Here is a 27,090-nt window from a genome sequence, read left to right on the forward strand (position 1 = left end):
CAAATGTATGTATACATATATACGTGTGTGTGTGTGTGTGTGTGGTGACTATATCACCCTCTCACTATGGAATGCACATCTTTAAGCAAGTTGAGTTATCAGTGATAAATCGGAAAGTTTCCCACCCATTTCATAAATGCCATCATTTTGTTTAACTGCTATATTTACTTAAGGACAGCACTTCCAGGGTTCCATGGTCCTTGGAAGCTTCCAGTACAGTGCAGCCTCCACAGAAGGCAAGCGTTATCACCATCCTTCCAGGGGCGCGTTAGCATACTTCTTCCCATCTTTGCGTGGTCACTGGCTTACCACAGTGACCAAATACCTGGTGTCATGGCAACTGCAGCATTAGCAATTTCAAGGGGGCTCTGGCCCATGCCTATGCTGATGTATACTCAAAAGTATTTCCACTGGCTGTAGGTGTGCCCTTCGCCCCAGGAGCATGCATGCTTACTTCAGTGCAATGCTTTAATGTAATGGATGTAAGTCTACATTGTTAACATGAAGATCATTTAGTGAAACCAGGAACAGGGACTCTACCTGTAATTTCAGTTATTTGGAAGGCAGGATGACCCTAAGTCTGAGGCAAGCTTAGGCTACACAGACCCTATCTCAAAAAGGAAAACTGGTTAGGCTGGAGAGATGGCTTAGCGGTTAAGGCGCTTGCCTATGAAACCTGAGGACCAAGGTTCAATTCCCCAGTACCTGCATAAGCCAGACATACTAGGTGGTGTATGCATCTGGAGTTTGTTTGCAGTAGCTAGAGGCCCCGATCTCTCTCTCCCTTTTTCTCAAATAAATAATAAAAACAATTTTTACAGTACTTGGGAGGCAGAGGTAGGAGGATTGCCGTGAGTTCGAGGCCACCCTGAGACTCCATAGTGAATTCCAGGTCAGCCTGGGCTAGAGTGAGACTCTATCTCATTAAAAAAAAAAAAAAAAAAAGTTTTAAAAAAATTTTTTAAAAAGAAAAAAATGAGCATTTTGGTAAAGTTGCTACTGTTAGACCAGTTTGCTTTCACTGTTCTATTCCTAGGTGAGGTTAGTAATGATGGCTGAGCTTTTTTTTTTTTTTTACAGTTCAGATACCTTGAAGATGAGTTATTTCATATATCCTGTGAGAACTTAGATTTTAATAGGATGTATAAGTCCCAGATTGACTAAAATGAATCCCACTAGCAGGTGGTTTGTTTGTGACTCATCTGCAGATGTTGGAAGCTGAAGTTTCTATTCACCAGACGATCGCCGATGCTTATGTCACCCAATCCTTACAGCTCCTGGACACCACAGACATAGAGAAGAGGTAAACTGTGCGGGATGACAGAACTGACGCAGTCGGTGGGGACAGGCCAGCTGACATGTGACCGTCTGCTTGGGCTCGTACTTACGGAGTGCTCTGTGGTACTTCAATACAGTGTGACAATATAGACTACTCACATCAGAGGAATCAGCCTCTTTGTATGTCCTTATCCTGTCTTTGGATTTGTAGCCTCCAACTTGTAGTTCTTCATAAAATATGTAGTAGGTTATTGTGAAGTACAGGGCTGTGGAATACTAGAACCTCGTCCTTCTAACTGCCAGCGTGTAAACCTTGGCCCCGTCCATGTCCTTCAGTCCTGCTAGTTGATAGGTCACCAGGGGGCCCATCTTTTGCATATTCATTAGGACATGGTCTTGCCATAAAAAATATCATTGGCCCTCTCCCCTGTGGAAGGTTAATAGCATATAAGCTTGGTGTTTCTTTGGTTTTTTTGTTTGTTTTTGGTTTTCCAAGGTAGGGGTTCACTCTAGCCCAGGCTGACCTGGAATCCACTATGTAGTCTCAGGGTGGCCACCAACTCACAGCGATCCTCCTACCTCTGCCTCCCAAGTGCTGGGATTAAAGGCGTGCGCCACCATGCCCAGACTTAACAGCACAGAAGCTTTGGAAAACACCCACCCCCAGATATAGTAACCCATTCTTTAGCCAGAATGCATTTATTTTCCTTTCTACTCTTGTGCTCATAATTATTATTTCAAAATAAATCATAAAGTACCACTGTCCCCAGCAGGAAGCTATAGCCTAGTCATGAAAGGAGGGAGGTCCTGCCAGGCTGCGAGCATGGGATTGGGGTTGGTTGGCATCTAGGTTGAGCACAGCCCCTGCTGCCATCCTGTTGACCAGCAGAGGTAGCCCAGTAGCTTAAATCCTTCAAAGTGTCCTAGTAGGTATGACTTCCCATTCCGCCCCCCACCCCACTCTCACCACCTGTGAATCTTCTGTCTATATAACTAAGAAATTCAAAGCCCACGTCTCCCTAACTCTGAAGAATGATGAGTTCAGGCCACTTCCAGGATAACAAGCTAGCTTTGATTTGATCTTCACAACTTAGCATGATTGCTCAGAATAAATAAAAGGCCTTGGTTCTCACTTGAAAGGTGTTCTTTCCCTGGAGAGAAGTAGTTGAGCTGTTGCAATGGCACGTGCTGTCTGTTGTTGCAGCTACATAAACTCCCTCTGGCAGCCCATGGCACTGAAAGGTGCCCACCGACTCATGCATTCCCCGTGGGTCCCGTTTCTAGACTTCTGCACACCATTTGGCATAATGTATGCCAAGACAGCTTCGGTGTGTTTAAGGGAATGGTTTCCACGTGTGTTGCGAATGCAGGGTGTGTGCAATTAAGATGTGGTTTGTAGCTGGATGTGGTGGCGCACGCCTTTAATCCCAGCACTCAGGAGGCAGAGGTAGGAGGATCGCCTGTGAGTTTGAAGCCACCCTGAGACTACATAGTGAATTCCAGGTCAGTCTGGGCTACAGTGAGACCCTACCCTGGGGAAAAAAAAAAGAAGAAGAAGTGGTTTGTTTCATGTAAGTTGCACATGCAAACAAGGTCTCGGCTTCCTGCTAGTTATTTCTTCTACATGTGAGGGATCTCACCCTGCGTTCTTCACAGATCAGAGTTTGTGTCAGAATTCTCAAAGCTGGCAGACCAGTGGCAGAGTGCTGCCCAGGACGTTGGGCAGAGGAAGTGTGACATCGACGGGCTGGTGAGGCGGTGGCGGTGCTTCACCAGCTCCGTGGAGGACCTGCTTCGCTTCCTTACTGACACCGGCCACCTGCTGTCCGCGGTGAAGGGTCAGGACTGCTTCAGCCTCTACCAGGCCAGGCGCCTGATCCGCGAGCTGAAGGTAAGACAGCACACGCAGCGTGAGAAGCACAGGGTGGCCTTTGTTTGCGAGACATTTGCTTTTCTGTGGGGTTGTGATTCAAGTGTGTCCTGTGCAGTGAGAGGCCAGCTTGTTGGAGTCACCCACAGCCTGGTCCCTAGCCTTGTGGGATGTGAGACCCCATCTCCCCAGTCTCATAAAAGCAGAGAAGCTAGCCGGGCGTGGTGGCGCACGCCTTTAATCCCAGCACTCGGGAGGCAGAGGTAGGAGGATCGCCGTGAGTTCGAGGCCACCCTGAGACTACAGAGTGATTTCCAGGTCAGCCTGAGCTAGAGTGAGACCCTACCTCGAGAAAGGGAAAAAAAAAAAAAAAAAAAGCTAGGGACTAGCGATTTAGCTCAGTGGGTGAGGGCTTGCCTAGAAAGTCCAAGGCCTTGGTCTTCATCCTCAGAACCTTATAAAAAAAAAAATCACAGAAAGACTCTGCCCCTCAAAAAAAAAACCCCACAAAACCAAAGCTGTTCTTTTAGTGAGTCTATTGATAAACATATTTCTGTGCCCATCATAAGCTTGAGCACATACTTTTTGTATTTTATCCATTTTCCTTTATTTCTCTCCTCTTTCTTTCTCTCTCTGTCCCCTTTCTTTCTTATTTTCTCAGTATAATGTGTTCACTTTACTCTTCTGGGTTACCATGGTGATAATGAGTACAAATGATGATTTCATGTCTGAGACTTCATTTTTCTTAATACTCTGGGATCCACATTACCTTGTAGGTTTTTAGTCTGTAAGTATATATTTTAATTTCACTAAGCTTTCAGTCATTACACTAAGAACCTTGATCACTTACCAAAAGAAATCCTTAGAAATTATTTTAAGAACAGCTCATTTGAGAGTATATTGTCAACAGGCAGTAAAATGTTAACCTTTGATGTTAATGCATACATTCTGTACAGATATCTAGCTTATATCTGTCACATTTAAGAAACTCTCTGAAGGAGATACTTACAAACATACGATCATATTTTCATCACATCAGAGGCTTAAACAAATCTCTTTTTTCATTTTAGAATAAAGAGATCCACTTCCAGAGGTGGCGAACCACCTACACGCTGGCCTTGGAAGCTGGAGAGAAGTTATTGAACATACCCAACCTGGAAACTAAAGAGTTCATTGGCAGAAAATCCAGTCAGCTTCAGGACACCTGGAAGGACACAGAACTCCAACTGCAAGAGGCGATTAAACAGTTCCAGAGCACTGTGGAGGTAAAACACCACCGCTTTTCCATTCATGATGTTAAAAAAAAATAAACAAACATAAGATTATTTGTTGCATAAGAATGGGAGAGATGCTTTGAAATCTTGTGTTTCATTGTTTCCAATGGAAGTCAAGGCTTACTAACCTATGAGCCATGCCAATTAATAAAAACAGCATGGAAAAGAGCTCAGTGACAGGCATATAAATACCTGAAGTGTTGTGAAGGTACTGACTTCTGTGAAACTTCTGCGCAATAGATACGGAGTGTCCAAAGCTAATATTCACCTGTGTTCCCACTTGAGGTAGAATATATGAAAGTAAGCATGGTGATTCTGCATTTTTCTGTCACCAAAGAAGGCACTCTGCCACACAAGTAAATTTTCTAGAGAATTTATGACTGTGTACTTGAGAACTAAAATATTTTTGAGTCATTAGCAGGAGAACCATTCTTGTTTTGCTTTGTCGCATGCCAGCTTGTTCTCAAGGAGTCAGCTGTTTTCAACCCAAGACTCAGCACACTGCTGCGTTTGGAGTCCTGATGCAACATGTTATTTTTCTTTCTTCTGAATATCATGCTCTCTATTTTTAGTTTTTATTTCTTCTGAGCTTATCATTCCTCTCTCTAATCTGTTGTATGTACCAATAACAAATAACCAAGCTAGTCAAGGATTTTAACCCCAAACTAAGAGCACATGTGTTGGACGGGGGCACTTAAAGGCACTTGCTTACGAAGCCTGACAAGCAGGGTTCGATTCCCCAGTACTCACACAGAGCCAGATGCACAGCATGGTGTGTGTGTCTGGAGTTCGTTTGTAGCAGCAATAGGCTCTGGTGTGCCCATTTCATATTCTCCACACACACACACACACACACACACACACAAATAAATAATTATTTTAAAGTACATTTATGCTGAGTCAGTGCCTGGCCATCTGTCCCGTGAGTCAAGACTGAGTTTTATTTGACATGTATTTGACATACAGGCTATACGAAGACCATGAGCGAGCAAACCCTGGCTGAGCATTTGCCCCGGGAAAGCGTAATGTGAGACTAAAGGCTCAGGAGGAGAGGTTAAGGCTCGACAGTTTCGCTCCTCTCTGTGCTTCCTTCCTACTTGGTCCGGGGCTTCCCTCAAGCGGAGTGTCACCGCAGATTGGGGACCCCAAGCATTTCTTTCTATCATTTGTGCTAAGCATCAGAATGATCTTTCATAGTATGTTTATGTGCTCTTACTAACCCCCCAAGTAGAGATTTATCCTAAAGAATCAAATGTAAGCACCACAGACTTAAAACTGTGGTTCCTGTCTGCTCTGTCATGGGCGATTAAAGAATAAGAGGTGGAAGCCGGGCGGGCGTGGTGGCGCACGCCTTTAATCGCAGCCCTCAGGAGGCAGAGGTAGGAAGATCGCCATGAGTTTGACGCCATCCTAAGACTACATAGTGAATTCCAGGTCAGCCTGTGCTACAGAGAGACCCTACCTTGAAAAACAAAAAGAAAAAAATAAAGAATAAGAGATGGTCATCTCCAATTTAATCCTTTGACCTCCTATCTGTGGGCTGGTCCGTGTTCTCGTTTTAAATGTGTAAGTACTTAAGTCCTTACCTGTCTGTCTCCTACGGTTTTGATAATTGCAATGAGTAATAATGAGTAATAAGGTTCGAAACACTTTGCAAACCACAAGGCTTTTTTAATTTTTATGTTTTTGGTTTTCGAGGTAGGGTTTCACTCTGGTGCAGGCTAATCTGGAATTAAGTATGTCTCAGGGTGGCCTCAAACTCACGGTGATCCTCCTACCTCTGCCTCTTGAGTGCTGGGATTAAAGGTGTGCGTCACCACGCTCAGCTCCACAAAGTACTTAAAAAATATATATTTTATTGGGCTGGAGAGATGGCTTAGCCGCTAAGCGCTTGCCTGTGAAGCTTAAGGACTCCGGGTCGAGACTCGATTTCCCAGGACCCAAGTTAGCCAGATGCACAGGGGGGCGCACGCGTCTGGAGTTCGTTTGCAGTGGCTGCAGGCCCTAGCATGCCCATTCTCTCCCTCTCTCTCTCCCTCTCTCTCTCTCTCTCTCTCTCTCTCTGTCACTTTCAAATAAATAAGTAAAAATGAACAAAAAATTTTTTTAAGTATTTATTTGAGAGGAAGAGAAGCAGGTCAGAGAGAGAGACAGAGACTGGGCACAGCAGGGCTTCCAGCCACAAGCAGAAGAGGCAGCACGGCAGTGGAACTGGGAGACAGCAGTGCATTATGGAAGGCTGCCCGAGCCAAGGCATCAGGAGAGGTGACCCCATCAGGAAGGATGGGGCGCTGAGTGCTTTGCCTGATGGTGCTGTTACTACTGTCCACAGCTGCACACCTAAGATGTCGAGCTTGCAGTAGCCTATTAGATGTGAGCTTCCCCACCACAACAGAAGACTAGAACTCAATAGTGGGAGGAAGTGGTAGTTCCAACCCAGTGGTTGAAACAAGCCACAGGGGACGCTGCAAAGACCCCCCAAGTCGTATCCATGGCCCACGCATGTTCCCTTAAGATCAGTCTGCATGAGACAAGGAACCGGTGTGGTTGTGCCTCCCGAAAACACACTTAAAAGAAAGACTATGTGGATTAAATGACTGTTCTATTTCTACAATTCATTCTTTTTTGTTTTGGTTATTTGGGGTTGTGTTTGTTTGTTTGTTTGTTTTTTCAAGGTGGGGGTCTCACTCTAGCCCCAGACTGACCTGGAACTCCTTCTGTAATCCCAGGGTGGCCTCAAACTCACAGCGATCCTCCTACCACTGCCTCTGAGTACTGGGATTAAAGGCGTGCACCACCATTTATTTTTGTAGTTAGTTTAGTTAGTTAGTCAGTTATGAGAGAGAGAGACTGAGATAGAGTATGGACATGCCAGGGGCCTCTGCTGCTACAAACCAACCCCAGACACATGCACCAGTTTGTGCATCTGGCTTTCCGTGGGCACTGTAAACGTGAACCTAGGATGTTAGACTTTACAAGCAGGTGCTTTTAAGCACTGAGCCATCTCCCCAGCCCTGCAGTCCATTCTTGACAGCCACATACTTAACAGTTTTAATACTGTTTTCACTTAGACCTGGGACCAGTGTGAAAAGAAAATCAAGTTGCTGAAAAGCAGGCTGGAAGTTTTGAAAGCACAAAGTGAAGATCCTCTCCCGGAGCTGCATGAGGACCTCCACAGAGAAAAGGAGCTGATTAAGGTACTGATGCCTGAACCCCGTGGTCAGGATAATCACACAGCTGCCTTCCCAACGCCTGCAGGGCTGGCCCCCCTCCCTGGTTCTCGGTTCAAGCTGAGCCCTCTGTTGAGCTGGAAGAGCTTTTCCTTCCCTTCTAACATTACACCCGGCTCCCCTCAGTGCTTTGTATGTTCCTTGTATGAAGCTGAGAAATGCTTTGGCGAAATTGCACTTCTGAGGGTGTTGGGGCTGTTTCCCTTCAGGTCCTCTTTGTTTCTGTTCCTTCTCTGTAACATAAGTTCTGGCCTCTGAGATTACTTTAAAAGCTAGTTATTCCCTTACAAAATAATCTTGGCTTTGAAGTGAGAATGAGCTATGACTAAAAAAATCATTTATAACACCAGAACTGTTTTTTGTTGTTGTTGTTGTTGTTGTTGTTGTTGTTTAACTTGATTATAAAACTTCCAAATCATGTCCTAATTGGCTAACTTCCTCTGAATATTGCAGATCTTTACAGAAAACAAGGCAAACTTGTAGGTAGGAATTAGGCCCATAAATTTGCGTTCAGGAACTTCCTAAATCTCTCATCTTCAAGTTTAGCATTTGAGAACTTTTGAAAGTCTGTTATAATGGTCACTTCATTTGTTTTTTCATGCTGCGACCTTAGGGATAGAATTGAAAAAAAAATAGGAATAAATTAGTAGTTTCATACTGGAAGCCTTACCAAAAAATAGTGTGCTTTCCTTATACCTCTTTGTTGTAAAATTTTCTAAGGTAGCCAGGAATGGTGGTGCATACCTTTAATCCTAGAACTCAGGTCACCCTGAGGCTACATAGTGAATTCCAGGTCAGCCTGGAGATGCCACCTTGAAAAACCAAAGCCAAAATTCTAATGTACTTAAAAAAGCATAACACGAAGCCGGGCGTGGTGGTGCACACCTTTAATCCCAGCACTGGGGAGGCAGAGGTAGGAGGATCGCCGTGAGTTCGAGGCCACCCTGAGACTACATAGTGAATTCCAGGTCAGCCTGAGCCAGAGTGAGACCCTGCCTCGAAAAACCAAAAAATAAAAAGCGTAACACGATGGAGGACCAGGGACATAGCTGAGTTGGGAGAGGGCATGTCTAGCACACACAAGGCTCTGGGTTCCAAGCCCAGCATCCCAGGAAAACAAACATGCCAAGCTGTGATCACGCAGGCAAAGAAGTAGAACATGACTCACGCCCGTGGCACTCGCTCTTCCCGGGGTTGACCTCAGCCCCGGCTCTGCTGATGGGCGTCCCGTGCGCCTGTGTGCCGTTTCAGCTCATGGCTACGTGGTTCTCAGTGCAATACGGGAGTGCTGCTTTCTGGCCCCGGCCCTCCTAAGAGCAGTCTCTCACCGCACAGCCCATGCTGCCGCAACTCCCTCGCGGTGTTGAGTGAGCAGCATCGACGCTCCTGGCTCCGTCATCCTCACTGCCACGCAGTGTGCACTGTGGGAACGCGACGTGTGCGTCCGTCTCCAGTCCCTGTGTACTGTGGGTAGTTTTTAACTTTCGCTGGTCGGATAGGTGCCAGGTAGTATCTCTCAGTGGTTATCAGCGGAGCATTTTTTCATGTCTTTTGCCCCATCCTATCTGCCCTTTTGTGAAGTGCCTATTTATATTTTTTTCATCCACTTTTGTGTTGGGCTATCTCTTGATCTAAATACGGCTCTGTTGAGTGCATTGTCTGCTCTTATCAAAGAGCACATCTTTCTACTTTTTCTTGGTGGTGCTGGATGGGCAGAAGAGTTTGCAGGGCTTTTGTTTTGTTTAGGGTTTGTGGTGTTCACTTTTTATTTATTTATTTTTATTTTAGGCATAGTTTCACTGTATATCCCACTTGATCCTCCTGCTTCTACCTCCCAGTGCTAGGATTATAAGTGTGTGCCACCATCCCTATCTATTTAGTGTTCTACTGTGGATGAATCTATTCATATTTCCTTTTATATTTTGTTCTCTTTTGCTTTTGGAAATCTCTATACTTAACTCGTTTTTTTTTTTTTATTAAGAATATACTTTGCATGGATACATCATGTGTCAGTACCATCTTTTCCCTCCTTCTGAAAGTTTTCAGGACTTGATTTTTAAATTTACCTCTTTGCCGGGTGTGGTGGCGCACACCTTTAATCCCAGCACTCGGGAGGCAGAGGTAGGAGGATGGCCGTGAATTCGAGGCAAGCCTGAGAATACAGAGTGAATTCCAGGTCAGCCTGGGCTAGAGTGAGACCCTACCTCAAGAAACCAAAAATAAATAAGTAAATAAATTTACCTCTTGATTTATTGAGGAATTGATTTTTGCATATGTTTTAAGTAAAAACTCATTTTTATTTCATTCATATAGATAACCAATTTCCCTCATACTTAATTGTTGAATAGGCCTGTGATGAATATCAAGTTTCTATACATGCAGTATTTCTTAGTTTTCTATCTTGTTTCATAGGTTTGCTTTAAAGAAAACAGTTGAATATCAAGCTATCTTAAGCTAAGCATGGTAGTGCATGCCTGTTATTTTGGTGTTTGGGAGATGGAAGCAGGAGGACCAATTCAAGGCCAGTCTTAGCTACAGGAGACTTTGACTCAAAGAGAAAAAAAATATCAAACCATCTTGATTCCTGTTTATTAAAATAAATCTTCATTTGAGGTGTGGTGTGAATCCACAACCATCTTCCCACATTCCTTGAACTTTTTTTTTTCTTTTTTGGTTTTTTGAGGTAGGGTCTTGCCCAGGCTGACCTAGAATTCACTATGTAGTCTCAGGGTGGCCTTGAACTCATAGTAATCCTCCTACCTCTTGCCTCCTGAGTGCTGGGACTAAAGGTGTATGCCACCATACCCGGCTCTTCCCACATTCCTGTGGCTCTCCTTGGGTCTTGACTTTTATATCCATTTCATTAATGTGCTGAGGACAAACCTATGAATAGTGACAAACTGGCTAGGCAGGGTGGCGCATGCCTTTAATCCCAGCACTCGGGAGGCAGAGGTAGGAGGATCCCTGTGAGTTCGAGGCCACCCTGAGACTAAGTGAATTCCAGGTCAACTTAGGCTAGAGTGAGACCCTACCTTGAAAAACGGGAAAAAAAAGGAAAAAAAATAGCAATTTTTTTTAGCCACTTAGTTATCTCCCTAGTCTTTGTTCCTTCCTTTTAATTCTTATACTGGTTAACCATTTTATTTCTACTGCCTCTTAGTAATGCTGAGCAAAAGCACCTATGGGGTTCCTGGCTGGAGTGTAAGTAGAATTTGATACTCTTGGAAGTATTGATAGCTGACTCCTCCATGTCATTCCTGATATTGAGAGATGACTCTAAGATTTCTGTGTCAAGTATGACATGTGCTGGTGATGGTTACTTGGTGCCTGTGTTAAGTTAGAAAGGCTCCCATCTATCCATGGTCCTCCATGTTTTTTCTACGTTAAGTTTAGATCAAGCTGGCAGTAACTAGTGAGAGAAGGCATCACCATCCTTCGATACCACAGGAATTTCCTCCCATAAAGTCTAGAAACCCGTGCAGGTGAAATGGAAACCTTCCAAGAGTCACAGTTTTTCCAAGTATCACACATACCAGTTTCCAGCGGAATTGTTTCGGCTACTGTAGGATCGTTATCCTGCTTATCATTGGAAAGTATCAGAGGGGCAAAGAGCGTTGAGTTCATGCAAGCCATGACCACATTCCAGAAGAATTCCAAGTAACCTGAAGCCTGTGGCAGACAGTGTGTGTCGTCCCCCACTCTCCTGGGGGAGCGTGCCAGACATTCAGCCAGTCTCTCTTTCCTTTCATCCCCATGATAGCCAAGGTGATGTAGGGAATAAGAACACACACACACACACACACACACACACACACATACACACACACACGGGGGGGGGGAAGAGGCTGATTTTCAGCACTCCTGCATTCCTACTCTTAAAAATTCACAATGCTCCAAATTTTTAAAAAATTTTTTGTTCACTTTTATTTATTTATTTGAGAGTGACCAAGAAAGAGGCAGGTAGAGAGAGAGAGAGAGAGAGACAGAAAATGGACATTCCAGGGCCTCCAGCCACTGCAAACGAACTCCAGATGCATGCGCCCCCTTGTGCATCTGGCTAATGTGGGCCCTGGGGAACCGAGCCTCGAACCGGGATCCTTAGGCTTTACAGGCCAGCACGCTTAACCGTTAAGCCATCTCTCCAGCCCTGCTCCAAATATTAAAACTTTTTGGTTACCATGTTGGTGGCTTTTGCAGCATTTCATGTTTCAGATTTGCAGGTTAGGGTTGAATGTTCAACCAGTAAAGCTTGCGTGTCTTCCAAAATGAAAACAAACTTCAGAACTCTAAAACCACCTCTAGTCCCAAGCATTTTGGATAAAGGATATTTAACTGCTGTGTAATTCCTTTAGAAACAGTTTTTCATATATTCTAACTGTACTACTATGAAAATCACCATATCTGAGACTTGTTGAAAAGTTGACTCATTGGGACAGTCTTAATTTTTTAATAAGTTTTGAATCATTTGCTTACATGGCTCAAAATTATGTAGGTTCATAAAGCCTACATAAAAAATTCCTCCTATCAGCTCCTGTCCACAAAAGCAGTGTTAACAATTTGTTGTATGTTCTTCCAAAGATATTCTGTACATGTACAAGCAGGAGTGTGTGTGTAATCTATCTGTTATTTCTCTTTTTAACCAAATGGTAGCATAGGAAAATGACAATCCCACTAGGAGTGAAGGCCGTAGGCAAAGGCTTACACTGTCCTGCTTTGTAGACTGACTTGTTCTCTTTTGCAATCAGTTCGCTAGTAAATCTGGGGCATTTTAACTTAAAGATAGAAGCACTGTTTCATTGGTTGGTTGGTTGGTTTTTTCTCAGGGGTGGAACCAAGAGCCTGGTGTGTGCTAGATAAGCCCTATGCCCAGAGTGAAGCTGCCGCGGCAAATTCCCTGTGTATTGTTTGATTCCTTGGTGGTGGTGGTTTTTTTCGCTTAATATTTATGAGCATTTTGTTTTATTTTTAATTTTTATTTATTTATTTTGGTTTCTCGAGGTAGGGTCTCACTCTAGCTCAGGCTGACCTGGAATCCACTATGTAGTCTCAGGGTGGCCTCGAACTCATGGTGATCCTTGTGTGTACATTTTAAAGCTCTTAGTCAGGTGGCATAGTGCACATACCCTGTAATACCACCACTTGAGAGGCTTATAACACTGGAGGACTACAGCCAATTTCAGGCCAGCCTGGGCTACATGGTGAATACCAGGCCAGCCAGGACTATGTAGCAAGATCCTGTGCCCTCAAGAAACATAGTTTCTTTTTTGTTGTTGTTGTTTTGTTTCTTGAGGTAAGGTCTCACTCTAGCCCAGGCTGACCTGGAATTCGCTATGGATTCTCAGGGTGGCCTCGAACTCACGGCAATCCTCCTACCTCTGCCTCCCCAGTGCTGGGATTAAAGGCGTGCGCCACCACGCCCAACAAGAAACATAGTTTCTTAGGCTGAGGCTGTACCTCAGTGGTAAAGTGCTGGCCTGGCATGTCTGAGGCTCTGTGTGTTAATCCCAAATCCTCTAAAACCAAACTGAAGAACAAAAAAATAAAGCTCTTGATATACACTGACAGACTTTTCTTTCAATAATATATCTTTTAATTTCTGTTTTTAGCTGTTTATTTTTATTTATTTCAGAGAGAGAAAGAGGCAGAGAGAGGGAGAGAGAGAATGGGTTTTTATTTTTTTTTATTTATTTGAGAGAGAGAGAGAGAGAGAGAGAGAATGGGCGTGCCAGGGTCTCCAGCCACTGCAAACAAACTCTAGATACATGCGCCCCCTTGTGCATCTGGCTTACGTGGGTCCTGGGGAATCAAACCAGGGTCCTTTGGCTTTGCAGGCAAATGCCTTAAGTGCTAAGCCATGTCTTCAGCCCTCATTCATATGTTTTTGATAGAGGACTACTCTGTGCCTGACATGGTGCAGGTACTGGTGAGTACATTCATGAGCAGTGTTGCCATGGTTCTTACCATACGGACAGCACAGTCTCCTGGAGTGACACGTGCTAGCCCAAGAGCTGCACTGCATGCATATGATGCGCGTGCGTACATTTAACATGAGGGCACTGGGAGCATTCCAGGCTAGTGATTCGCAAATGCAAATGCGAAGAAGAACTGGTTCTCATTCCACATACCTCATTTGTTCCCATGTATATACTTAACTTGATATATATACACATACATACACACACATACATACAAACATACATACATACATACATACATACATACATACATACATATTCAATATATGGGGCTGGAGAGATGGCTTAGTGGTCAAGGCACTTGCCTGTGAAGCCCAAGGACCCAAGTTCGATTCCCCAGGACCCACATAAGCCAGATGTACAAGGTGGCACATGCATCTGGAGTTTGTTTGCAGGTGATGCACCCATTCTCTCCCTCCCTCCACCACCACCACCCCCACCTTTCTCCCTCACAAAATAAATAAAAATAAAAAATAAGTAGATGGATAGGGGATGTCAATCCTTTGAGGACACAGTTTGGTAGTACTTATTAAAAGTCATAGAAATGTCCATATTCAAAACTGCACCTTTGAGCCAGGTGCGGTGGTGCACGCCTTTAGTCCCAGCACTTGGGAGGCAAAGGTGGGAAGATCACTGTGAGTTTGAGGCCAGCCTGAGATTACACTAGTGAATTCCAGGTCAGCTTGAGCTACGGGGAGACCCCACCTCGGCGGGGGCGAGGGGAGGGGACCTACACCTTTGATTGGATATATTGCAAATATTAATGTAAGTCTGGCTGGAGCTTCCGTCCCTGCCTCCTGCACAGGCGCCAGAGCCGCCCGCCCGCCAGGTAGTGAGCAGGATGCTGGGCCTGTAGGTTTTCCTGCACAGGCTGTGTATTCATTGCAGAATTTGTTCTCATCCACCACACTGGAATCATGACATTGGGGCAAATTAACAAAAAAATTAAAGTCGAGATTTCTCTCTTAACAAAGGTGTTCTTACTCTCTGTTCAACCTTCAAAAAGATTTATCTGGGTCATTTTATGAAACATTAAGTTGTTTTGAAATCATACCACTGTAGCTTTGAGAACACTGGGGGAAAAAAAATCCTAATTAGCACATTTTTCTTGCGGCCATCCTTCAGACTGAATTCTGGTATGAATGGCAGAGTGGCATCCTTCAGATCTCTGTTAAAGCTTACAAACAAAGACCCTTCAAACGCGCCGAGCACGAGAAACCAGGAGCACAGCGAACCCCGCAGGGCTCTTGACTGGGCACTTCCTTTTACCCCCTCTGCTAACAGGAGTTGTCTTGATTAAATCATAGAATTCAGTGTTTCCATTTGAAAAAACGTTTGTTTCATTTTAACCTTTTTAAAAATTATTTACTTATTTGTGTGTGTATGTGTGTGTGTGTGTTTATGTTCATTATGCCAGCTTCTTTGCTGCTAAAATCCTTTACATGGGGTGTCTGGGGAATTGAACCCTGGCTGGCAGACTTTGTAAGCAAGCAGCTTTAACCACTGGTGCATCTCTCCCTCCTAACTCCAAAACACATTATGAAAGCCAGTCAGGGCTGGGAGTTTGGCTCAGCAGCAGAATGTTTGTCTAGCTCGTGTGGGTCCATGGGTTGGCCTCCCCAGCGTTGTAGCAAATAAAAACAAAACAAAAGAATGAATTAACTACTTAATTAAATCTCTTTGACCAGAAGAAATTAACTAATCTTTGCCAATTATTTATTAGCAAACACTTCGTTTTTTTCTTTCATTATATTCATTTGATTAGAAAGTAAAAAAAAAAAAAAAAATTCCTTTTGAATAGAAATTTTGTTGCCCGGTGTGGTGATAGGCACCTTTAATCCCAGCATTAGGGAGGCAGAAGTAGGAGGATTGCTATGAGTTCGAGGCCACCCTGAGACTACATAGTGAATTCCAGGTCAGTCTGAACTATAGCAAGACTCCACCTCAAAAACAAACAAAACAAAATAAAAAAAAAATGTCATTGCACGATAGTCACAGTAGCAGCAATACATTTCTCTTTTTTGTTTATTTTTATTTTGTTTTGTTTTTGAGACAGGGTCTCATTCTAGTGGAGGCTGACCTAGTACTCACTATGTAGCCCAGGGTGGCCTCGAACTCAGAGAGATCCTACCTCTGCCTCCATAGTGCTGGGATCAGAGATGCATGCCACCACATCTGGCTAATTTCTTCGGTCACAGAAAGTATAATTTTTCCATTTGAAAATACCTATCTCATACACAGTTTATGAATTTAAGAGGAGTGTGTGAAGTTGTTTTTTTTAAATATTTTATTTATTTATTGGAGAGAGAGAGAGAGAGAATGGGCACGGTTAAGTTGTTTTTATTAGAATTCCACTTACACTGTCCCGACAATGAAAGCGCAGACTTACGTGACTTTTAAAAGCCACCTGAGGGAACGGAAAAGAAGGGAACGAATGTTCTTTGAGATCGGGACGGGGCTGGGCGGCTGTTTCTCATCGCGAAGGCCCTCCCCTTCCCCGCCTCCCCTCCCCCAGAGCTCATCCCAGCATCGGCCTCAGGTTGGGAAACAGCGGCGGCTGGAGGTGAAGGCATTCCCCGGTGCTGTGTTTCCATGCAGGAGCTGGAGACGTCTCTGGCTGGCTGGACGCAGAACTTGCAAGAAGTTCAGGCACTGAAGGCCGAGCTGGGCCGGTGCGTCCTGGCGGAGGACGTGCTGCTGCTGCAGGAGCAGACGGAGCACTTGCACAGACAATGGGAGGACCTCTGCCGAAGGGTGAGTCAACTGCAGGCGCCGAGTGTCCCAAGCAGAAAGGAGAGCACGTTGGGTGAGCCAATGCCCTGTGCAGCAGAACCACCGGCCACCTTGTTCCTTGAGCGGGCAGCGGTCCTGTTGAACAGATCTGACCCCTTTGTTTCAGCAGCGCGGAGCTGAGGCATCCTTGCACACTTCTAATGAGCCCTGCTAAAGGTCAACTTAAGTGGGGAGAAAAATTGCAGTGGCCAGGCGGATGAGCAGATCCTGCGCTGTGGCTTGAGTATGACAAGTGCTAAGCAGAAGAGAGATCTGAAGAGAGCTCCCGGCCCTCTGAGGCTCTTCTGGGCCTAACCTCGGAGTCCTGCTGCCTGCAGGCATGGGTGTATTTAGGAGAACTCTGCACACGGAAGTTTATTTCATGCAGTTGGCTTTTTTTTTTTTTTTAACTTGAAAGGAGGCGATTCATTAAAGCTCTGATGATCTCTGCAGATCATTTCTACTTCCTAAGGATGGAATTGTGTTTAGATAGAATACTACACATTTCGAATTGGTGACAGGATCAGGAGGACTTAAGGTCCATCATGAACCTTAAAGATCTTTGTTTCAACAGTGCAGAATGTTAAGGAAAAACCATCAACCCCATTTTGTGTGTGTGTGTGTGTGTGTGTGTGTGTAGAGTTAACACATGGATTTAAAATGTCGAGATTCAGACACAACTTCAAATGAAAAATCATATCAGAAACATGATCTTAGTAGTTAATAAACACAATTTGCCCTCCATTTTCAATATCCTTTAATTTCTTACCCAAGTTTTATGTAAAAGAAAATGCTTATATGTGAAAAGTTAAGCCAGACTCAAAAGACTGGAGCCCAGATGGTCCTAATTGTTCCATTGTGGAATCAATCAGGGGCCCAAAATACCAGGAGTTGTAAAAGCTAAGATAAATAGATGCCAGGGAATGAAAGCAAATGCTTATTTTTTCTAGGATAGAGTTCCAGGACTTTGTAACACATTTGGCTGGGTAGTATGTAGAGCCATTTGCTGTTTTTTAACTTCACTCTGAGAAAAATAGAGATTTTTTACACACATACACACAGAGCAAGAAAATCTCGGGGCATCCAGCCTTGTCTTCCCCTTCGTGAACTTGGCTGAAGCTGCTGGGAGACCTCTTAGCTCAAGATTTTCAAGATTTTTTTTTTGTTGTTTTTTGTTTTTCGAGGTAGGGTCTCACTCTAGCCCAGGCTGACCTGGAATTCACTATGGAGTCTCAGGGTGGCCTCGAACTCATGGCAGTCCTCTCCCTCTGCCTCCCGAGTGCTGGGATTAAAGGCCTGTGCCACCACGCCCGGCTAAGATTTTCAAGACTTTTAAAACCTGAAAATATGGCTGATTTGTGTTATTTAAATGTCAACTTATTTAAGTAATAAATTGTACTCCTTTTACTAAGGAGGAGGACCCTTGGCTGGTGTCAGCCTTGGAGTTTGCTTATGTGGAATGGAGTGCAGGGTACTTAGAGGGTCAGTCTGATTGCAGCACACAAGTTTTTGGTGACATTTCCACGATTTCCAGCGCAAAGTTGCAGTGAGTGATGGGAAGGTAGATAGCATGTGGGATGAGCATTACTTTGGTTCTCTTTTGTTTAAGCACTCAAATGTTTATATGACTTTAGTTTCCCAGGTCCATTTGCATTACACATGTTTGATTTACAGTGTGATTTGGATTGTAGTTTTTTCTCATTAAGTTAGGACATTGGCCTTATGAACATAAGGACTTGGTCAATTTTTTAATATATTTTATTCATTTGTGAGACAGAGAGACAGAGAATGGGCATTCTAGGCCTCTAGCCACTGCAAACAAACTCCATATACCCACTCCACCTTGTGCATCTGGGTTACATGGGTACTGAGGAGTCAAACCTGGATCCTTAGGCTTCTCAGGCAAGCACCCTAAACACTAAGCCATCTCTGCAGCCCTTGGTCAATTTTATTTTATTTATTTTTTTCTTTTCTCCTTGATCAATTTTTGAAAGGTAAAGATTAGGGTCCCAGAGTTAGAAGTTAGTGTGTCGTAAGCAGGCAGTAAATACACGTTGAAAGAGCAAGGAATAGGAGGAAGTTGGGTGATACTTGATATACTTAACCTTTTTAGTTTCTGAAGTTTCAAAAAATATTTTTGTTGATTTGCAAGTGGATGGGGGAGTGAAGGGAGAGAAAGAATGAGAACGGGTCTGCCAGGGCCTCTTACCTCTGCAGATGAACTCCAGATGTGACACCTGGCGCATCTGGCTGTACGTTGGTATTGGGGAATAGAACCTGGGCCATCAGGCTTTGCAGGCAAGTATCACAATAGCTGAGCCATCTCTCTGGCCCCTGTTTCTGATTTCTTTTACTTTTCTAATGAGAGAGAGAGAATTGGCATTCCAGGGCCTCCAGCCATTGCAGTCAAACTCCAGATGTATGCACATGCACAACCTTATGTCTGTGTCGCCTTGTGCATCTGTCTTATGTGGAATCTGGGGAGTCGAACATGGGTCCTTAGGCTTCACAGGCAAGCACTTTAAGTGCTAAACCATCTCTCAAGCCCCTGTTTCTGATTTTTTAATAGAGCCTGATAGTAGTAGATACACTTTGGATAAAAGTCTTTTCAGTCAGGTATTCTATTTTGTTACTTTTTAAGGCAGTTACCAAAGGTATGAACAACTATGGATGCCAAATCCTAGGGTTTTTAAAAAATATTTTATCAACTTGACAGAGAGAATGGGAGCGCCAAGGCCTCTAACCACTGCAAACCAACTCCAGATACTTGTGCACCCTTGTGTATCTGGCTTACGTGGGTACTGGGGAATCTAACCTGGGTCCCTAGGCTTCGCAGGCAAGCACCTTAACCGCTAAGCCACCTCTCCAGCCCTAAATCCTAGGTTTTTAAGAGGAAGGAAAGAGGTTGAAGATAGAGACACTGACTAAAGGTAATGAAATTCAAAGCCCTTTGACTTCCCAGCCCTCGTCAGCTGCCAAATGCATTTCCTTCCCAGGTGTCTATCCGCAAGCAGGAGATTGAAGACAGACTCAACTCATGGGCCGTGTTCAATGAAAAAAATAAAGAGCTGTGTGCATGGCTCGTGCAGATGGAAAACAAGCTTTTACAGACAGCAGACATCAGCATTGAAGAAATGATTGAAAAGTTACAGAAGGTAAAGCCGGGGTTCCCAGGTAGTCCAGGCCTGGGCTTCTCCACTCCCCTACTACCCACTCAGAGTTGTAACACCAAGGTGTTTCTGGGGCAGTTTAGTCATTTCAAGGGGCTTTTTGTACTGTTTCTAGGTTGTTGTGGGGTTTTTTCTTCTTTTTGGGTGGGGGGAGTCTTTCTGAGTCAGGGTGTAACTCTATCCCAGTTCTACCTGGAATTCATTCTGTAGCCAGGCTGGACTTGAACTCACAGTGATTCTCCTACCTCAGCCTCCTGACTGCTGGGATTGAAGCTATGAGCCACCACACCTGACTCTATTTCTAGTTCTAGAGAGATGGGAAGTGTGAGCCCATCAGGTGGTCACGGTGCTAAGGGCAGTGCTGTCCTTCAGTTGAGGTGAGCCAGTGAAGGGGCTCACATTCCCTCAAGCATCTCCAAGAACCAAGCAATGATGGTTTCTCTACCTACTGGGACCCCTTGTCACGGGAGAGGCCCCCAGCAGCGAGGCTCATGACATTGAATTATTCACCAGGCCCCAGGTGGCAAGGCACTAAGAGCATTCTCATAAAGTCACCAGAACACCTCTCCGTCAACCCGAGGAACACTTTGACAGGAGGCTGACTCATCTCTGTCCAGTTGTTCTCAGCTCTGGAGTAGGTTAGGTGAGAAGATATTTCTGAGAGGAAGCAGGAGGACTCTTGCATTAATTAACAAAGTACGTGCCCAAGTTGGGCATACGGCCCACTTGGTACTTGTTTGCTTTCCTGAGGTCATGAGTTCAAGTCTCAGCACTGCAAGGAAAAAGAAAAAAAAAAAAGTAGTACTTCCAGCTGGGCAAGATGGCACATGCCAATACCTGGACTCAGGAGGCAGAGACCAGAGTTCTAGGCCTTGGCAGCAAAATAAGAGATGAGAATCAGTCTCTCTCTCTCTCTCTCTCTCTCTGTGTGTGTGTGTGTGTGTGTGTGTGTGTGTGTGTGTGTGTGTGTGTGTGAGAGAGAGAGAGAGAGAGAGAGAGAGAGAGAGAGAGAGAGCGCGCAACCCAGGTAACCACTGCCTTACCCATTTTACATTAGCCAGCATTGCTTGACATTTTAGCCACTCATTGAGTTGTTGTAACAAGCCTAACAATTTCTTTAATGAATAATTTTAAAACAATTAACTGTGGGTAGTCCAGGCCTGTGAATACAGCATTTAGAAGGTGGAAGCAGGAGGATCATAAGTGCATGGTCATCCTTGGCTACATAGCAAACAAAATTTCACCCAGCATTGGGGAGGCTGAGGCAGGAGTATTGCCCCAAGTGTAAAGTCAGCCTGGGCTGCACTGAGACCCTGACTGAATGGGGGCGGGGAGAACTTAGGCATCTGTGCTCGTGGCTAGAGAAAGAAGGAATGAGGGTTAGTGATTCGAGTATTGTGTTCGGTGCTCATCAGGACTGCATGGAAGAAATCAACCTGTTCAGTGAAAACGAGCTGCAGCTGCGGCAGATGGGTGACCATCTGATCAGAGCCAGCAGCAAGGCCAGGGCTGCGGAGATCAACGACAAGCTCAGCAAAATCAACGACCGCTGGCAGCATCTCTTCGATGTCATTGGGTCAAGGTAAGGAACGGATGGACATTCCCTCTTACTTCAGAAGCTGACTTCACAGAGCTGGTAAACTGTGCCCAGTCTTCCTCTTGAAGCTTTTAAAATATTTTTATTTATTTATGAGAGTGAGAATAAGAATGGGTATTCCAGCCACTACAAATGAACACCAGACGCATGCACCACCATATGCATCTGGCTTACATGGGATCTGGAAAGTCAAACCTGAGTCCTTAGGCTTTGCAGGCAAGTGCCTTACCTGTCAGCCATCTCTCCAGCCCCCTTCTGGTAGTTTTATAAATGAGCATATTCCAGGAATATGTAGACATTCTGATTTCAGCCATTAAGGAAGATGATATATTAGCAAAATGTCACCCTGAATTCATTTCTTGGGTTTTTGTTTTGTTTTGTCTCATTTGTGGTATTGGGAATGAAACTCAGAACCTCACAATGCTAGACAAGCCTTCCATCATTGAGGTACACCCCCGCCTTATTTCTTTTGCTGTTGTTTTTGAGTCTGGGTCTCACTATGTTATTGGATTCAAGTGGTTTTCCGTCCCTAGCCTCCTACTTAAGTAGCTGGGACTACAGGTGCCTGCCACCACACCCCGCTATTTTGAATGAAAGTGGGAAACTTAATTTGAGAAGAGATCCTTGGGAAGTTAGAGCTGTGGCTCAGTGGGTAGAGTGCCTGCCTAGTGTGAGCTAAGCCCTGAGTTTAGTCCCCAGCACCATGATTTCCAGCATCACATAAACAAGGCATAGTGGCACACATCTATAATCTCAACGCTGGGTGAGAGGGTGGAGGCAGGAGGATCAGGAGTCTAGGGTTATCCATGCCTGCACAGGGAGTTTGAAGTCTGTCTGGATTACTTGAGGCTGTGTCTCAAAAAGAGAGCTCCGTGAGGAGGTGGTGTTTGGAATTCTCACCTTGGACCAGCATTTGTGTGCACCAGCTAAAATTATGCCTGTTTCTGCTTCTGTGTGGCAAATGCCAGGCATCAGGGTACATGCCTGATTTCTAAAAGCTGCATTGGGAACCCTTAGCCATTCTGTAGACTTAGTGGACACCTGAGGCAAGAATCTTCTATAAGCCTTCCAGGTCCCTGATGGGCATCTTGTCAGGCACCAGATGGGCACCATTGGAAAACACAGCGTTGAGTTGGGGTCAGCATCCTGTCATCAGGTGTGACCACAGATCGCTGCTGATTCCCCATTGCAGTTTTATCACACATGGAGCTAATGAGTTCATCTCCCATCACTAAATAATGGTCGTGTCCAAAGTTTTGAAATGTCGTGTTTGCAAATTCTCTCTGTAAAGACTGACCCTAACTGAATGACTTTTTCTTTTTTAAAATTTTTTGTTGTTTTTTCAAGGTAGGATCTTGCCCTAGCCCAGGTTGACCTGGAATTCACTATGTAGTCTCATGGTGGCCTCAAACACACATCGACCCTCCTACCTCTGCCTCCCAAGTGCTGGGATTTAAGGCATGTGCCACCAGGGCCTCTAGCTGCTACAGACTCCAGATGCATGCACCACTTTGTGCATCTGTCTTTACATGGGTACTGGGGAATCAAACTCAGTCATTAAGCTTCACAAGCAAGTGCCTTAACTGCCCTCCAGCCTCTTGAATGTTTCTTTGTATCGCAACCTGCCCTAGTACCAAATACTTCGCCTTGGTCATACAACTCACACAACCTTACATTCCCACTGGCCCAGCGGGTGTCTTACATGACCGTGTGCTCAGCTTTTGTGAGCTTGCATATAATCTAGAATGCAGGGGAGAAATGAGAAGGTGCTTAAAGATTTGGAGAGCAATGATCCCAGGGTTCTGCTGATGGGAGTGCAGATCCTTCATCTTACCGCTTACTGGAAACCGAGTGGGTGACTGGCAGAGACATCCTGTAAGTGGTCTGAGAATTATAGGCAGGAAATAAGACGAGTCACTTACATTAATGGGAGTGGCTATCAAAGCAGTGGTGTGCCTTCACCACACTCCTGAAGGCAATGAGAAGGGGAAAACAGGGACATGGGTGGAACGGAAAAAAAAAAAGTCCAATGGCTCTTGGGTAGGACATGAAGCCAGAAAGACAGATTGAGGCTTTCAATCTCAGCTAAAGACTCGGCCTCCCGAGTAAAGTTTGAGCTCTTTGTGGTTCTTTCACAGTGGCATGGTTCCTAAAACGAAAATCCAGGTGGACTGGCTGGAGAATAGACTTCACCTCCTCTCCACAGCCAGTTGGAAAAGAAACCTACAGAAACCTAGGGCAGTAACCTAACTCAGGCTCCTATTTCCAAAACCTCACCTTGGAAAAGAGTGTGTGATTTAGCTTGTGATTAAAGGTGTGCGCCACCATGCCCAACTGATTAAACTCTCTGAAGCCTCACATTGCAGACCAGCAAAATGTATGCAGCCCTGCATCAGAGGCTGCTGTCCTCTGTGTGCATAGATGGTATGTGTTGCACATCTGATTGGAAGCACCCAAGCATTTATAAGGCAATGCTTTATTTTCCTTTTTTAAAATATATCTATTGGAGAGAACTTATGAACACACCAGGGCCTCCTGCCAGTGTAAACGAACTCCAGATACATGTGCTACTGGGTGCATCTGGCATTATATGAGTGTTGGGGAATCGAATCCAGGCTGGCAGGCACCTTTCACCTCTGAGCCATCTTCTCGGCCCGTGAATGAATGGTCCAGTGCACGAGAATAAGATTGTCTCTGTTCAGTAAATTACTACGTTTCTGGTGTCAGCATCTTTATGTCCTAAGTCCTTGGGCACCTGACATTCATCCAGAGTGCGATGGCATTATGCCTGTATACGGCTCATTCAGGCACAAGGTCTGCCGTGTGCTTCTGCAGGGCGAAGGGAAATCCGTCCTTTCTCATGGTCCATCACTTTATAGTTTGTTGACTTTCCTCCCTGCCTCGCTGGCCGCCTATCTTCGGCTGGTTCCTTGGTGGGAAGGAGATAAGATGGCAGCTGAAATTTCATCTTTCTTGGAGGCAGTAGCTGGCAGAGGAGGAGCTGGAAAGCACAGCAGCTATCTTGACCGCCAGCTGTGTTCTTAGGCCTGCTCTCGCTTTATCATCAGTGTCATTCTGAAAGATCATTTCTATTAGCCCATTTTAAAGATAAGGGGATTGAGATCCCAAGTTAGTCTTGCCCATAGTTCTATCACCTGCTCATGGTACAACCAGGGTCTCCGCTTGGGCAGTCATGTCACCTACCTGCCACCCAGACCCTTCTAGTCAGAACTATCAGAACGAATAGAACATAGATTTTAATTTTCTTTGCCATGTGTATGTATGTGTGGTGTGCATGCATGTTCATATGTGTGTGCAGGTGAGCATGCGTGCGCATGTGTATGAGGGTCAGAAGTCAACGTCACCTGTATTCCTCAATTGCTGTCTTCCTTAGGGCTTGAGACAGGGTCTCTCACTGAAACTTGAGCTAACTGATGCAGCAAGACAAGCTAGCCAACAAGCCTCAGGGGTCCTCCTGCCTCTGCCTTTCTGTCACTAGGACTACAAGTACACACCACCATGCCCAGCCTTTTATTTAAAAAAAAAAAAAGTATATATATTTTTTATTTATTTGCAAGCAGAGCGAGAGAGGAGAGGAGACAGAATAGGCATGCCAGGGCCTTCCACCACTGCAAACAAACTCCAAACGCATGCACCATTGTGCACCTGGCTTTACGTGGGTCCTGGGGAATTGGGCTTGTGTTGTTAGGCTGGGCACACAAGTGCCTTAACTGCTGAGCCATCTCTCCAGCCTCAGGCCCAGCTTTTATATGGAATCTAACTCAGGTCCTCATGATTGCACAGCAAGCACTCTACTGGCTAAGCTCTCTCCCCAGCCTCACAGGTTGTTAACTTTAAGGGATTTTGTTTTGTTTTTAATGTTTTTATTTATTTGCAAGAGAGAGAGAATGTGTGCACCAGGGCCTCTGCAGATGAACTCAACACATACACCCACTTCATGCATCTTGTTTCATGTGGGTACTGGGGAATTGAACCTGGGCCGGCAGGCTTTCCAAATAAGCACCCGCCTTTAACTGCTGAGTGATCTCGCCAGCCTGACTTTAAAATTTGACATGTTTAGAAGTCTAAAACCTCTTTTCATTCACTTGTTTTAAAAAGATGAAAAACAAAAGTGTTCTATTTTTATTCTCAGAAGTGTCAAACTAGGGCTGGAGAGATGACTTAGGCTTCACAGGTAGGCACCTTAACCACTAAGGACCCATGTTTCATCTCTCTCCAGATCCCACTCAAGCCAGACACACAAAGGTGAGGCAAACACAAGGTCACAAAGGCCCACTAGGTGGCGCAAGTGTTTGGAGTTGGAGTCAGTGGATGAGGCCCTGGCACACCAATTGTCTCTCACTATCTCTCTCTGTCTCTCTAAAAAATAAAATAAAATAAAACATGAGAGGGTCCTTCAATGCACCTTACATTTCTGATTATTTCAGTCATTGGGCTTCTCTATGGAATGGATAGGGAAGAAAGCCTATGTGGTCTGTTTCTTAGTGCCAAGCTCTTCACATCAACTATTTCATTTTAATTCTTGAAGCAACATTGCCAAGTCAATCTGAGCCTTTGTTTACAGCAAGGGAAACTGCAGCTCAAGGGAGAGAAATAGCTTTACTGGCAAAATGCTGCTCAAGGCAGAACTGAGAACCACAGTCTTGTGTGTCCCACTGCATGTAGCATTGAGCACAGCTGTGTCCTGTGAGACGCTGGCTTTCAAAAGCAGTTCATTAAAACTTGGCTGAAACCTAGAACACAATGCAGGATAATGTTTAGTAGAAGGCATCGGTTCTTCAACTTGAACATGCATCGAAACCTGCCACAGGATCCCACTTCCAGAGCTCTTCAGGCCACCAGTCTGGATGGGGTCATGACAGGATTTTTAAAAACTTTCTGACAATTTTTATACTTGTGTATAGTGTAATTTGTTGTTGTTGTTTTTGTTTTGTTGTTTTTTGAGGCAAGGTATTGCTCTACCCCAGACTGACCTGTAATTCACAATGTAGTCTCAGGATGGCCTTGAACTCAAAACGATCCTTCCACCTTTGCCTTCCAAGTGCTGGGATTAAATGTGCGCCACCACGCCCGGCATGTATAGTATATTTTAATCACATCCATCCCCATCCCCCTGAACCCAGTTTTCTTCCCAACTAGTCCCATGTCTACCTTGATGCCTGTGTGTGTGTGAGTGTGTGTGTGTGTCTGTGTGTGTGTCTGTGTGTGTGAGTGTGTGTGTGTCCCACTCAGTTTAATGAGGGTTGCTTGCATGACCACCAGTGGGAATTATTTGCTGGATCATGGGCAGCCTACCAGTGGCTGTACTGCTGAAGAAAACAACATGGGCATTTCTTAAAATTTTATTTATTTGCAAGGAGGGAGGCAGAGAGAATGGGCACACCAGAGCCTCTGTCCACTGCAAAGTCCAGATGCATGGGCCTCTTTGTGCATCTGGCTTTACCTGGATGCTGAGGAATCAACTGCAGGTTATTAGGCTTTGTAGGCAAGCACCTTAACCCCTGAGCCATCTCTCCAGCCCCAAGATGGGCATTGCTAACAAGCACCCAGGTATGTTGCCCTTGGTGCTGATCTGGGGAACAGTTTGAGAACCTGGAGCAGAATGAGTAGTGAAGTAATTTAGTGGTCACCATGAGTCAGAAATCCTGGATCTGACTAAGTCTTATGAATTCTTTTTTGTTATTTTTAATATTTTATTTTTCTTTATTTATTTGAGAGAGAATGAGAATAGGTGCCCCAGGGTCTCTAGCCACTGCAAACAAACTCCAGATGCATGTGCCCCCTTGTGCATCTGGCTTACACGGGTCCTGGAGAATCAAACCTGGGTCCTTAGGCTTTGAAGGCAAGCGCCTTCAACCACTAAGCCATTTCTCTAGCCCTCATAGGGATTTTTAATCTTCCAT

At 44.8% G+C, this 27,090-nt stretch overlaps 1 protein-coding gene across 6 annotated transcripts in view; it reads left to right on the plus strand.

Moving 5' to 3' along the window:
• The window catches only part of Syne2 (spectrin repeat containing nuclear envelope protein 2), a 392,771-nt gene that overhangs the window by 334,324 nt on the left and 31,357 nt on the right, over nucleotides 1–27,090 (plus strand). For all 6 annotated transcript variants that reach the window (XM_045155524.1, XM_045155526.1, XM_045155527.1 and 3 more), the window contains exons 93-99: nucleotides 1,209–1,303; nucleotides 2,935–3,169; nucleotides 4,219–4,413; nucleotides 7,494–7,619; nucleotides 16,226–16,381; nucleotides 19,396–19,554; nucleotides 20,985–21,151. In XM_045155524.1, coding sequence (XP_045011459.1) covers nucleotides 1,209–1,303; nucleotides 2,935–3,169; nucleotides 4,219–4,413; nucleotides 7,494–7,619; nucleotides 16,226–16,381; nucleotides 19,396–19,554; nucleotides 20,985–21,151 — 1,133 coding nt within the window. The remainder of the gene's footprint in view (nucleotides 1–1,208; nucleotides 1,304–2,934; nucleotides 3,170–4,218; nucleotides 4,414–7,493; nucleotides 7,620–16,225; nucleotides 16,382–19,395; nucleotides 19,555–20,984; nucleotides 21,152–27,090) is intronic.

This window comes from Jaculus jaculus, chromosome 7, assembly GCF_020740685.1.
Source record: "Jaculus jaculus isolate mJacJac1 chromosome 7, mJacJac1.mat.Y.cur, whole genome shotgun sequence".
Classification (NCBI taxonomy): Eukaryota; Metazoa; Chordata; class Mammalia; order Rodentia; family Dipodidae; genus Jaculus; species Jaculus jaculus.